Raw genomic sequence first — 13,377 nt, 5'->3', positions numbered from 1 at the left:
CTTTGAACAGATGTGTGTCCCTACAATGTGACCAGTAACACACACACACACACACACACACACACACACACACACACACACACACACACACACACACACACACACACACACACACACACACACACACACACACACACACACACACACACACACACACACACACACACAGAGAGTTGTGCTCGTCTGCTTCCTGTTTCCCACAGTGCAACAGTGTTATATAATTCCTGCGTTCGTGTATCTTCGCTTTCCATTTGACTCCTCTGATATCAGCCTCCTGTTTATCTCTCCCCCCCCCCCCAAATACAGAGCTCACATTCCAGGGAAGATGCTGAGAGGCCTTCAGAGTCCTGCATGTTTTCCCTGTTAGTCACTTACACACAACAAAAACCTCAGACACTTGTTGGAGTCGCTGAAACGTTGCAGAATGACTCACGACTACAACGCGCTGTGTGAACGCACATTCCCCGCAGCGGCAATTAGCATCAAGCTGATGTGAAACTGAAATGTAGTCCACACACACACACACACACACACACACACACACACACACTGGAACTGATAAATAGGTTCTGAGTTGAGTGAAGAGTTTTTGTTGCGTTTTCCAAATGGGAAAAGCCGAGACTGTCCTGCTGCATCATGTTTTGTTTTCTTATTTCAAATGTTTAACGCTTCGTCGTCGTCCGTGCGGAGGACACTTCAGCTCCTTGCAGTGATTACACTTCAGCTGATTACTTTCAGCCCTTTTACTTCAGAGAGCTCATTTTAAAGAACGCTTCACACAAAGTGCTCATTATGTTTCTGTAACGATCAGAGTCTGACAATCACGCCCCAAAAGAGCAAAACGGCATCAGAGCCTTGATCTCTCCAACAATTAATCACGGCTTCATTATCATCTCACAGCTGTCAAATCTAAATGTGATCAAAAGGTTTGCAGTGGCGAGAGAGGCGAAGCTCCTAATCAGGTCGCAGGAGATGTTGTTACACCTGTTACACCGTTCACATGCAGCGCTAAAACAAACGTATTTATAGTGTCTGCAACTTCCAGCACAAATAAAAACAAAGAGGTCTCTTCTTTCCCGTCAGTGTAGATCTTTTAGTTGAACCCCCTCGGCTGCTCTGTGTTTTTAGTTCCTGTAAAGGTTTACTGGAAGGGTGGAGTGAGTGTCGTCATCAGCGAAGTGAGAAGTTGACGTTTTATGACGAGAACAAAATGTTTTCAGCCGCTAACTTTAAACGGGAACTTTGCAGAGAGCACCGATTATTATTATAAGTGATGCAATGTTTTCCTTTAAACAAGACGGTTTTGCCTTTTTGTAATTTACTTTTAAAGGAGAGCTTTAAACCGTCGTATGATACTTTATTATAGATTGTATAACCGATAGCTGCACTCATACATATTTGCCTTATGAGACCAAATCAATAAATCCTCTCGTGGCTCCAGAAGACAACTGTGGAATTTGCTGGCAAATAAAAAGGTGAACAGAGAGCGTCTCTGTACGCACGTTTAATAATAGCGTAATAGACCTTTTTCTTTCCTTGCTGCTACTGCTGGACTTTGTGTGTGTGAGTGTGTGTGTGTGTGTGTGTAAGAGCACACACACACACACACACACACACACACACACACACACACACACACACACTCCTCTGTTGATCTCGGGTGTGCAGAAATAGATAAACTATTTTTACAGATCCTGCTGAGATTAGTCATGAAGCCATTTAGAGCTCAGCCAAACGGTAGTAGCAGAAGCTAAAACATGCAAACTTCCCCCTCTCTCTCTCTCTCTCCCTTTCTTCCCGTCTCCCCCATGTTCCCTCCCCCAGCACGCAGTTTCATTATACTTTAGCGTTTCTTTTTAAATATATAAATAATGATCTATTTTCCTTCATTTCCATCCCAAAGGCAGCAGACACGTAGAGGTGAAAGCCTGACTTTCACATAACAATAAGTGCATAATTAACCTTGAGGGAAGAGATCCTCAAAACATCCCCCTCCTCCCCCATTCCTCTACACTATCGCAGAGCTAACCTCCCCCATCTCCCTCCTCGTCCTCGTCCTCCTCCTCCCAGGCTGCACCAAAGCTGGCTGAAGTCTGCATGCAAAAATCTAGCATTAAAAAACAAATCTCACTCTCACTCTCTCACACACACACACACACACACACACACACACACACACACACACACACACACACACACACACACACACACACACACACACACACACACACACACACACAATCCCAGCGTTGTGCACGGGGCTTATTTAAAACCTTAACTTTAGATAATCAATGTTATAATTAAAGAAGAGAAATCGTCTCAGTGTATTCGCCGTGCAACAGATTCTAATCAGAGTTAATGGGAGCAAATTACGCTCTATTCCCCCGCTCGGTCTTCTGCCGTCACTCCGCCCGGCGTGGAGATGAACGGCCCTGAACGCACGGAGTCAATTTAAACCATTACCTGCTTCATTTCAACTGAAGCGCACGGACTGCGACGCGCGGATGTAAAATGTCACACGCTCGCAATTTGTTTGTTTATTGACGGTTCACTGTTGTTGTATCAGGACACTTTCAGACGCCGTGTCGTTGACATCTTTACAGCCTTCTTCACGACAGGGAGGGGTGTCAGAGCAATCTGTGTAAATATGAAATACCTTAGTGATGGAGGCGCACATACTGTGTGTGTGTGTGTGTGTGTGTGTGTGTGTGTGTGTGTGTGTGTGTGTATTTATAGAGCAAATGGAGGAAGGGATCGTCACATTAATCGATAACGAAATAATCGTCAGTTCGAGCCTCGAGTCATAATTAAAGCAAAGCACTGCCCAAAGACTCCACGTGCAGCGTTGTGGTGGCGCTCTCCAGTAAAACTCAACACTCGACTATAAATGAATTCTTTTACGATAGATATGGCGGGACGTTTGTCCAGAAGCATAAACCTTTAGAGTTGGTAAATGTTTCACAAGGGTCCCGCTCAAACTAAAGCAGCCCCAAGTCTTTTATCGCCACAATGCCTGAATGCAGCCTCTTTTCACACACACACACACACACACACACACACACACACACACACACACACACACACACACACACACACACACACACACACACACGGGTCTATCTCAGAGCATCATCTCCAGCAGGCTCTGGCAGGAAGCAGTGTGGTGAATTCATTATGCAAATGACCTCTGTCAGGATCTGTTCAGAGAGCAGCTACCTTACCACATGACCAAACTTGTGATGTAGCTTTAAAAAGCGCTTTACATGAATGGATGAATGTCACACACACACACACACACACACACACACACACACACACAGCTCATGCACACAAGACTAAACAAGCTTCCCTCCCTGAGCCCGACCCGAGGATTCACACAGTCGAAGCACCGTAAATATGTATAGTAGGTTGAATTACATGTTAACTGTCTGACCTGCCAGAAGAAGAACACACACTACTCCTCGTGCAACTTTAAAATCTGATATTCATCACAAACACAGATCATCACTAAAGACCTGTACATTTGTAAAGAGTAACCAACAATGTTCATCCTGTAAAACTGTCTTTCAAATTACTTTTTAATTTCCAAAAATGAGCAAATGATGCAACAGAAGAGGTGCAGACTCGTGCGCTGTTCTCGCAAAGGGAGACGCTGATTAATGCGGGCGCTGATTTGATGAGCACAAAAGCTTTGCTGAACGCATCAGTTAGCAGAGGAGCTGAGAGGGCGTGTGTGTGTGTGTGTGTGTGTGTGTGTGTTAGTAAGAGAGTTTGAGGAGCGTTTCTTTTTCAGGTTTTACACCTTCAACCAAAAGGGGGGGTAAAGAGGGACGTCTGCACATTTGGCAAATATTTTTGGAAGTAGACGTTCATGAGGGAGTTTTTAATAACCACTGTGCTGCTGCTGCTTTATGTAGAGCAGCCAATTAGACACCTGTTGGGGAGATATTCAGAGCGACTGTCTTCAGATCTCAGGGTGGAAAAATCACTAATTTGTGCTAAATCTAGTTTTACATTTAAACATGAACGTCTAACACACGGTTACATCCAGGAGTCCTGGTGACGCAGGTTGATTTTGACACATTTAACTCGCTTCTGACCTTTTTCCCACTCGACTCACAAACCAGCAACATGTTTTCTCCCCGATACAGGACAGTTTGTGTGTCGCACATGACACGAGGCCTCTTTATCAAAGCATCACATTTCTCGCTGAGCTGCTGCGTTTTGCACTAGTTATCATACGAGCACAGCTTGGCACAAACAGCAGCGTGTGTGTGTGTGTGTGTGTGTTATCTGCAAAGACACACTCATTCAGCTAGAAAAGGAGTCACATGCAAGAGGAGGCAAGGCAACTGAGCTGTGAGGTCACTTCCTGTAGAGAGGTAGAGGAGGAGGAGGAAGAAGCAGCACGCGGTACATGCAGCTCTGAGGCCTAACACACAGTTGATTTCATGTTAGCCACTAGTGAGCAGGCGAGTTAGTCAGAGGCCCTGTGAGAGCTGCTTACCTTTTCTCAGGTAAATGTTATCTGAGAAACAAAAAGGGAACAAATGAAACAGGAAACTGTGACAACACGCTGATTATCCCGTCCAAAAGAATTACGATTTTATCCTGAGTATGCTTAAAAAAACACTGGAATCATTTTAGCTTACTTTAGTTTAACAAACAATTAAACACTCTTAAATAAGGAAATCATTTATCATAAGGTCCCCTGCAGAAATATGTTCTTCCTGTATTTATTTAAACTTTATTTTTCACCACAATCAACTTATTATGAGTCTTTTGCACCGTGATACAATCCTATACTGTCCCCAACACACACACACACACACACACACACACACACACACACACACACACACACACACACACACCATGATGTAAAGCCTTGAAATGAAGCAGCAAAGTACTTTCTTTTTTTGGTCATATTCACAAATTGACAGCATCTTGCAGGAGCCTCTACAGGGAATATAGAAACTGCCGTCATTACATGATTTATGCTTCAGTTTGCATCATTAAACATGCAGACCATCAGCTGTCCATCATTATTAAAAGAAAACGCAAAGAGTTTTTAAACACGAGCTTTCCGAGAGGCACAGGAAGAGACGTTAATAAGAGCCGAGCTCAGTGGTCTCTGAATTATTACTGTGACGTATCAATGGCTTCATGAACTTCAGCCGCTCTCATGACTTTCTGCTTCTGATGGAGGGGAACGCACACGAGCGCATACGTACATGTTCAATGTGTTTATGCTAATAATGTTTATCAGGTGCGTTCAATATAAACCTTTACCTGTTATCTTAATAAGAACAGTAATATTCAAAACAATATGGCTGCTATGAATAAAGGCTAATTGCAAACAAAAAAGTATTCTGTATAAATGTAAATTAAAAAAGCAAGTTTGCTTTTAACTAAGTTTAAAAACATAAAAACTATAATTTATTTATTATAATTATTATAAATAGTTATTATATTTAACTACAAAAATGCGAGTTTTCCTAAAAACATTTTATTATTTATTTTATTATTATTATTATTTATTAGTATTATTATTATTATTATTATTATTTATTTTTAGAGAAATAAATGTAAATGTAATTTATTAAAAAGGCAGGTTTAAAAACTACAATTTAATTATAAATATTTATTATATTTAACTACAAAAATTTGAGTTTTCCTAAAAACGTATTATTATTTTTATTATTGTTATTATTATTATTTATTAGTATTAGTATTATTATTATTATTATTATTATTATTATTATTATTGTTATTATTTATTTTTAGAGAAATAAATGTAAATGTAATTTATTAAAAAGGCAGGTTTAAAAACTACAATTTATTTATTATAAATATTTATTATATTTAACGACAATAGTTTTCCTAAAAACTTCTTATTTATTTTTAGAGAAAACACAAAGCATAAGAAACAATCTGATCTGTAATCGATGTAGTCGTTAGATTTCACCGTCTTCTTTAAATGTTAATATATTTTGGATCGTTGGACAAACAAGTAATATTAATATGTTTGCTTTGGGAAGTTGTGACGGGCGTTTTCTATTTTCATTTTATGGACGATTAATCCAGAAAGTAATCGACGGATTGCTCGATAAATAATAATAAATGTCTTCAGTCGCGTCTCGTTTGTGACTTGAGAAAGCGACTTCACTCTGCTTGATAATAAACACAGACATTTAATAAACCGCCTGCCGCTGCAAAATGCAAAAGAGGAAGTTGGTGCAAAAACCAGCGCCGAGTGAAAAGGACATATGGAGCCGGTGTGAGGGCGAGGACACCCGAGTCAGGCGGAAACATATCCAGGTCATCTCCACAACAACGGAGGCGCACGCCATCCATCAAGCGGGGAAGTGTCGGGAAAAATAAATGGTCTGAACAAAGCTGGGGAGGCGAGTCATCCATCTGAGGGCGAGAGAAGCCGCTGCAGGTGGAAGTGTGATAGCGCCGCTGCAGGTGGAAGGGACAGCGGGAAGAATGGCTGGCGAAGAGGTTAAGCAGGACGCTTTGTTTTGGAAAGGTCGTGTAAAAGATGCTACGAGAGACGAGAGGCGACTCGTCCTGCGCTTAGCCTGCGTGAGGGTGCGACGTGTGCGTGAGATAAATGGCAGTTGAGCCGCCGTCACGATCAAAGCACTTTCTAAAAGTCCAGCAGGTAAAACAGGTCACATGTAAAACACGTGTTACCGACCAGCGATGTTGAACTGTCATCTCTAAACGAATAATAACAGGAAACAGCTGTTTTCTGATCTGACCAGCTTCAGGTGCGTCAGTGTGTCTTCCTACCTTCGGGGGGCATGAGGGTCTTGTTGTTCTGCGTGCACCAGCCCACCGGGTGCAGCTCGGCCGTCATGACATCACACCAGAAGTCGGCCTTGCGGTCGTCTCCATATCCGCTGAAGCGCAGCAGCAGCAGCTGGCCGCACGTGGTGATGATGGTGGCCACCCAGTACGAGTCCGGGCTGCTCTTATTGGCCACTTCCAGCTTCATGCCCGGCTGGAAGCTGCTCTGCAGGCTGATCTCCACCTGAGAGGGACGCCACATTAAAAAGGTGTCGGTTATAAAACACACAACTAGAGTAAGTACGCCTGATCAAAGGTGAACCAGCGAGGACGTTTATGGACGGATTGGGTAATAAGTTTGATGTTTGTTTTGGTTCGTTTACAGCCCGTCTGACCTTCTTGTGTCGCTCGCTCTGTCGGTGCAGATCTCAGGATCCAATTTGGTGAGTAAATGTTATTAAAAGCAGAAGGAATCATCGTCAAACTTTGAACTTTTGACCCAAAAACTAAAAGTTTAGTTTAAAGTTTTCTGATTAAATGAAATATTCATGACTAAATAAGAAACAGAGAAATAAAGATCCTTAGTTTCCGTTTATTAAGAGCTCAAAAACACAAATACAGAAGAATCTCATGCAGAAGAATCAAAACTTTGGCAGAAAAAGAGTCAAAAGCTGATTTATAAAATAAGTTTTCAGGATCTTTAAGAAACTAAAAGCAGGTGATATGAATCATTTCATATCTGACACTATCGGTGCATCAGAATATATTAATATGACGTGTTGAGTGTAAAGGGGAAGTCCGCTAACATCACACATCAAAGGTCAGTTGATGGGAAAACATGAACCTGTGAACTGTTGTTTTAAGTCTCTGCAGGAGTTCTGTAACGTCTGAGCAATAACACGGAGGACGTCGACAGCTGTGGGACCAGATGAGCGCGTGGAGGCGCCGGGCGTCTAGCAGGAAAGATGCCATTGAGTTGCATTGTGGGACTTGTAGGATCTTTCAGCTCCATGTCAATCCCTGAACTTTATGAAAACAACAATTAATCTAAATTAAATAAGTTATATGATTTGCTGCTATATAATTGTTATTTTTGTTTTATAAGTGGTGCCGTACATCTCGCAGCTTTAGCAGCAGATGAGAAGCGATTAAAGTTCCACATTTACAGGTGAGGTTTAATTAAAAACAAGTAGAAATAAAAAACAAACCAGCCTGAAACAAAACCTCTGCACTAAACAGCCTTTGCGCTCGTCCTCGTGCAGAGAAAGCGATAAATCTGTGCGACGGTGAATGCAGCGCAGCATAATGCGTTTCCACCATAGCCACAGGCTGCTATACAACTCCTGAGAACACTACAAGCCCAACAGGATGTTCACATTCAACACTCGCACAAACACACACACACACACACACACACACACACACACACACACACACACACACACACACACACACACACTCGCAAGTGAATGGAAAAAGCCAACATCTTAGAAATAAACACAATACAAATGTCCCTGTGACTTCCTGCTACAACAATGCAAACGTGCTGTATCACTCTGGCTGGCTTATGCAAGAGAGCTACGGGGCAGCCTCGGCAGCAAACACTGTGCGCGCGCGTGTGTGAGAGTGTGTGTGTGTGTGAGAGTGTGTGTGACCAGGCCCAAGAGAAATCACTGTTTCAATTTGTCCATGCACACACACACACACACACACACACACACACACACACACACACACACAGAGAGAGAGATGAGGGCTGCACTTTACTGAATCACATTTTTCTGGGGAATTCATGGTCTGTTTCCCAGCGACTCAATCCACTTACCAACAAGGCAATTTAGCTTCCCAAGAGAGCGCGCCCGCTCCAAATCACCACACAGACAGTTTGTCCGACATCGGGGGCTCGCTCATAAAAACCTCACATATTCTAATCTCGCCCTTATTACCATTCATCGCTCCCAGTGATGTAAGAAACTGAAACGCCAACACGCTCCTTTAAATCTTAAAATTACCAGAAGACGTGTCTCCACCTTTTTGCAGCGGGCCCGTCCCGCCTGTGAGCCTCATCGGGGCAGACAGCTGCGCCGCACAAACACAGAGTCAGCCGAGGTGGATAAAGACCGAGCATCCACGGTGAACTGCGCTCGCCCATCTGGCCCACTTCCTGTGATGTAACACGTTAATGGAGGCAGCGCCTTGTAATTGTTTGGTAACAGGCTGAGCTTTTTTTTGGGGGGGGGGGGGGGGGGGGGGGGGGATTGCAAGCGAAAAGTGTGCAGAAAATGTTCCTGCTGCAGATGTTCCCCTCCTTTACATCCTGTTGGTAGTTTAATAACCACAATGCATCATATTGTATAACATCATCACATGTTTGTATCTTTGTCCTGTGAGAACCACGCGTCTCAGAAAAACAAAACAGTAAAGGGGATGAAAAAGAGATAAAGTATAAAGTATATAAAGTAAATATAACTTTATGCATGTTCCTTTGTGTGTTGAGAAGATAAATAAAGTGTTTAAAAAGCCTCTCGATCAGCTGGAAGATGATGTCACAAAGATGGAAACTGTTTTTCTGAGGAACTCATGAAGAGTTGACTTTTTAGAGACAAAGATACAAAACATGATGATGTTATAGAATCTGATGCATCGTGTACATTAAACTACCAACAGGATGTGAAGGAGGGAACATCTGCAGCAGGAACATGCTGACAAATATGAGAAGAATGTTGGAAGAAAAAGAGGAAAGGTTTAGGAAATAATGTCTCTAAAAATTGCGAAGAATTTTCAGAAAATTATGTGAAAAATCCCAGAAAATGTGAAAGTTTTCCAAATAATATGTGAAATATTTAAGAAAAATCAATCATATGATGATGTTATAGAATCTGATGCATCGTGTACATTAAACTACCAACAGGATATAAAGGAGCTCAATCTGAAACATCTGCAGCAGGAAAATGCTGAGAAATATGTGAAGAATGTTGGAAAATTATGTAGAAAATGTAGGAAAATAATGTCCATAAAAATGTGAAAAATGTTCCGAATAATATGTTAAATATTTCCAATAAATATGTGAATTTTTTTAGAAAAATCAATCATATGATAATCTTACAGAATCTGATGCATTGTGGACATTAAACTACCGACAGGATGTAAACACATCTGCAGCAGGAACATGCAAACACACACACATTGTGGTATTATTAACACTTAAACTACTAAAGTAAAGGATCAGAATACTTCCTCAACCTCTGCTTTACATCCAGTCGTCACATAAACCTCTGATATCTGAGTAATATTCCTGTGTTTCAGTCTCTTATAGAAACTGCACGAGCTGCTGGAACGTGCTGAAAGCTGTCGATTATAAAAAGCTCCAGCTGTTCGTTAGCGCTTGAACTAAAGGTAATTTGTAAAGCACCTTTCATAAAGGTTACTGTTCCTTACAGGTGACTGACGAGCTCATAATACGGCAGAACAGTTCAACAATAAACTAAAATCAAGCTAAAGAAAATCCTCTGCAGAGAAACAAAGCTGCAGCCACATGTCTCGTTAACATACAGAAGCTATCGTCCAATCAAATCAGAGACGGAGTACAAACCAGATTTAGTTTCACTCTAGACGTGTGAGATCCCTGCAGCAGGTGAGTTTGACATGTTAACAAGCCGCCCAGGTGGTGATGGCAACACGCAGCTCAGCTTACCGCTCAGCTGACCCGTCCGTCTGAACTCAGCGGGCTCGTCAGCACACGTACGACACGTTAGCTCGAGTGTGTGTTGCATCAGGCCTGATCATGTAACTCTCTGAACTCCACCAGCAGAAACTTTAAAAACAGACATTTGTGTTGGAGTTTCAGATTTCCGACAGTCTTTGAACGGATCATGTGTGACGAACGCTTCAGTCAGGAAGAATAACCAAATCCTAAAATAATTATGTTTCATCAGAATCACTTCGATCCACACGTCGATTCAAAATGTTGACAAGATGGAGGTCAAATGTAAAGAGTTCGACACTTGTTGGATATAGATTCCCCCCCCCCCCCCAAAAAAATGTTGTAAACATACAAAGAAAGAAATTAAACTTGCATTTTCTTTTTTATGAATTATGTGTGTGTCTATACGTGTGTGTGTGTGTGTGTGTATATGTGTGTCTATACGTGTGTGTGTGTGTGTGTGTGTGTGTCTATACGTGTGTGTGTGTGTGTGTGTGTATGTGTGTGTGTATATGTGTGTCTATACGTGTGTGTGTGTGTGTGTGTGTATGTGTGTGTGTCTATACGTGTGTGTGTGTGTGTGTGTGTGTGTATATGTGTGTCTATACGTGTGTGTGTGTGTGTGTGTGTGTGTGTATATGTGTGTCTATACGTGTGTGTGTGTGTGTGTGTGTGTGTATATATGTGTTTGTCTATACGTGTGTGTGTGTGTGTGTGTGTATATGTGTGTGTCTATACGTGTGTGTGTGTGTGTGTGTGTATAAATGTGTCTATACGTGTGTGTGTGTGTGTGTATATGTGTTTGTGTGTGTCTATACGTGTGTGTGTGTGTGTGTGTGTGTGTGTGTGTGTGTGTGTATATGTGTTTGTCTATACGTGTGTGTGTGTATATGTGTTTGTGTGTGTCTATACGTGTGTGTGTGTGTGTGTATATGTGTTTGTCTATACGTGTGTGTGTGTGTGTGTGTGTATGAAGGCTTTAGAGAGACCAAGACAGAAATGATTTTTGTGTGTGTATGCTTGGATGTGTGTGTGACAGAATGATCCCTTTCCCCCCCCCTCCCACACACACACACACACACACACACTTTTCTTTTTACATTTATATCACAATTAGTTTTGTGAGAATATTCTAAATTACCTTCCCCAGAAACAGAAACAAACACACACACACACACACACACACTTTTCTTTTGTGCCTCGGTAATTACCCTCACTTGTTTTTATAAAAAAAGAAACGGTAAAGGCCGTCTGACAACTTGTGCGTCATGAGGGAACCGAGCCAATCAGAGCGCTCTAATGAGCAGCGTCAGTGTTGTGATGCCAAGGCCTGGCTCTCTATAATATGTCGTTAAAGGATTTCTGCATATGGTACTTATCTATGAGGCTGTATTTAAAGGATCACCGAGGGACGGGGTTTAAAAGTGTGAGGTGGAGTCACTCACATGTTTGAAGGTGGTGTGAGGGGCAGCGATCGCCCCCGTCTCCTCCATGTACTCCTCCCAGTTGAACTCCGCCTCTTCCTCCATGGAATCTGCATCTGGAGGAACAAAAACCGCACATCAGTCATCGGCAACAAGAAGCGCCGCCTTATCCTGAGGCTGAATGTTAATTAATTAAAAGTCCTAATGCTTTTTAAACCGACAGGAGACGAGTGTGTGTCGGGGGCGAGTCGTCTAAAGTAACGCCAGCAACGCTTCTTACTGCAAACTTTAACAACCGTCAGAATAACAGTGAATTTATAGGTAAATAATAAACACATTCCTCGGATGCACTTTGAGCCGGTCCGTTTGCCGCCCGAGGAACCGACTCGGACACATTTGAGCTTCAGAGCCTCCTCACCTGTTTTCACCTCTTCTTCTTTCCCATTGGTGGAATAGTGCGACTTCACTGCAGCGAGGGCCAACGGCTGCTCCTGAGCGACAGACTGCATCCTGCACCTCCACTTCCTGGTTAACCTTTGACCTTTGACCTTAGGCGTGTTGGTTATTCTTCACTGCATCGCTCACTTTCCTCGACAGCCCTGGTGCAGAAAACATTTTTAATCAATGTGGCGATTTATCAAATAATGTCCATTGTTCACAAACAATCTGGGACATTTTGAGAGAAAGAAATCCCCTTACAGTAACATAACGATCGACACTCATCTGACATTTACTAAAATAAAACAGGAAATGATGCACTTTGCATTTCCTGTTTCAGAAGAATAAACAGAATAAACAGAAGATGTGGGCGGTTAGCATGAACAGTGACGGCCACCGGGGCTGAGAGAGCTTTAAGAAACCTTAAGTGAACCGACATAAGATCCAAAGCAAAGACAGCTGACTGCTGGGGAAGTCCAGAGCAAAACCTCTGCAGCAGGAAGCAGCACGCAGCCAAAGTGTAAGAAAATAAACTAAGCATCATTAGAGAAAGGTTATGCATATTGTCTGCCGGGCTGCAGCGTTTACATACCGCAGCAGAACTGCATCAGATAGACAGTCAACAAAGTAGAACAACTGGAAATACAGGAGCGAGACAACAGGCCGACAACTTCAAATGTTTGTATTACAAGAGACTAGATCCTAATGTAATCAGCATTATAAATTAAACACTTGCACTAATGAGGTCATTAGTTATGCTAATTAATGCATCAATTAGCATATGTTACTTTGTAAAATGTCTCTTGAAATAACAAAGAAAAAGGTAAGAGTCTAAAAGTGTGAAGTTTCCTGATTTGTGCCACGTCAAGATTAAACTGTTGAACATGAAACTGAGCCGAATCAGACAGACGATGATGCATTTGATCTTATTAATATTAACAAGATGAGATTATAATTTAAGATTAAGACACGGTAAAGGACAAGCAAACACGCCGATTAAGTATGTATGATTGT

General features: G+C 42.0%; 1 protein-coding gene across 5 annotated transcripts in view; it reads right to left on the bottom strand.

Annotated features, from left to right (window-relative positions):
* Nucleotides 1-13,377, bottom strand: part of sfmbt2 (Scm like with four mbt domains 2) — a 39,587-nt gene that overhangs the window by 16,199 nt on the left and 10,011 nt on the right. For 3 of the 5 annotated variants that reach the window (XM_029461671.1, XM_029461669.1, XM_029461670.1), the window contains 4 exons: nucleotides 12,344-12,524; nucleotides 11,947-12,041; nucleotides 6,802-7,042; nucleotides 4,508-4,528 (listed from right to left, as the gene is read on the bottom strand). In XM_029461671.1, coding sequence (XP_029317531.1) covers nucleotides 4,508-4,528; nucleotides 6,802-7,042; nucleotides 11,947-12,041; nucleotides 12,344-12,434 — 448 coding nt within the window. In that variant the 5' untranslated portion in view covers nucleotides 12,435-12,524. Of the gene's footprint in view, nucleotides 1-4,507; nucleotides 4,529-6,801; nucleotides 7,043-7,642; nucleotides 7,824-11,946; nucleotides 12,042-12,343; nucleotides 12,525-13,377 lie in introns of those variants that run through there. The other 2 variants (XM_029461673.1, XM_029461672.1) reach the window with 2 other exon arrangements.

The sequence above is a fragment of the Cottoperca gobio genome, chromosome 23 (genome assembly GCF_900634415.1).
Source record: "Cottoperca gobio chromosome 23, fCotGob3.1, whole genome shotgun sequence".
Lineage (NCBI taxonomy): Eukaryota > Metazoa > Chordata > Actinopteri > Perciformes > Bovichtidae > Cottoperca > Cottoperca gobio.
This window is presented reverse-complemented; position numbering and strand designations above follow the sequence as displayed.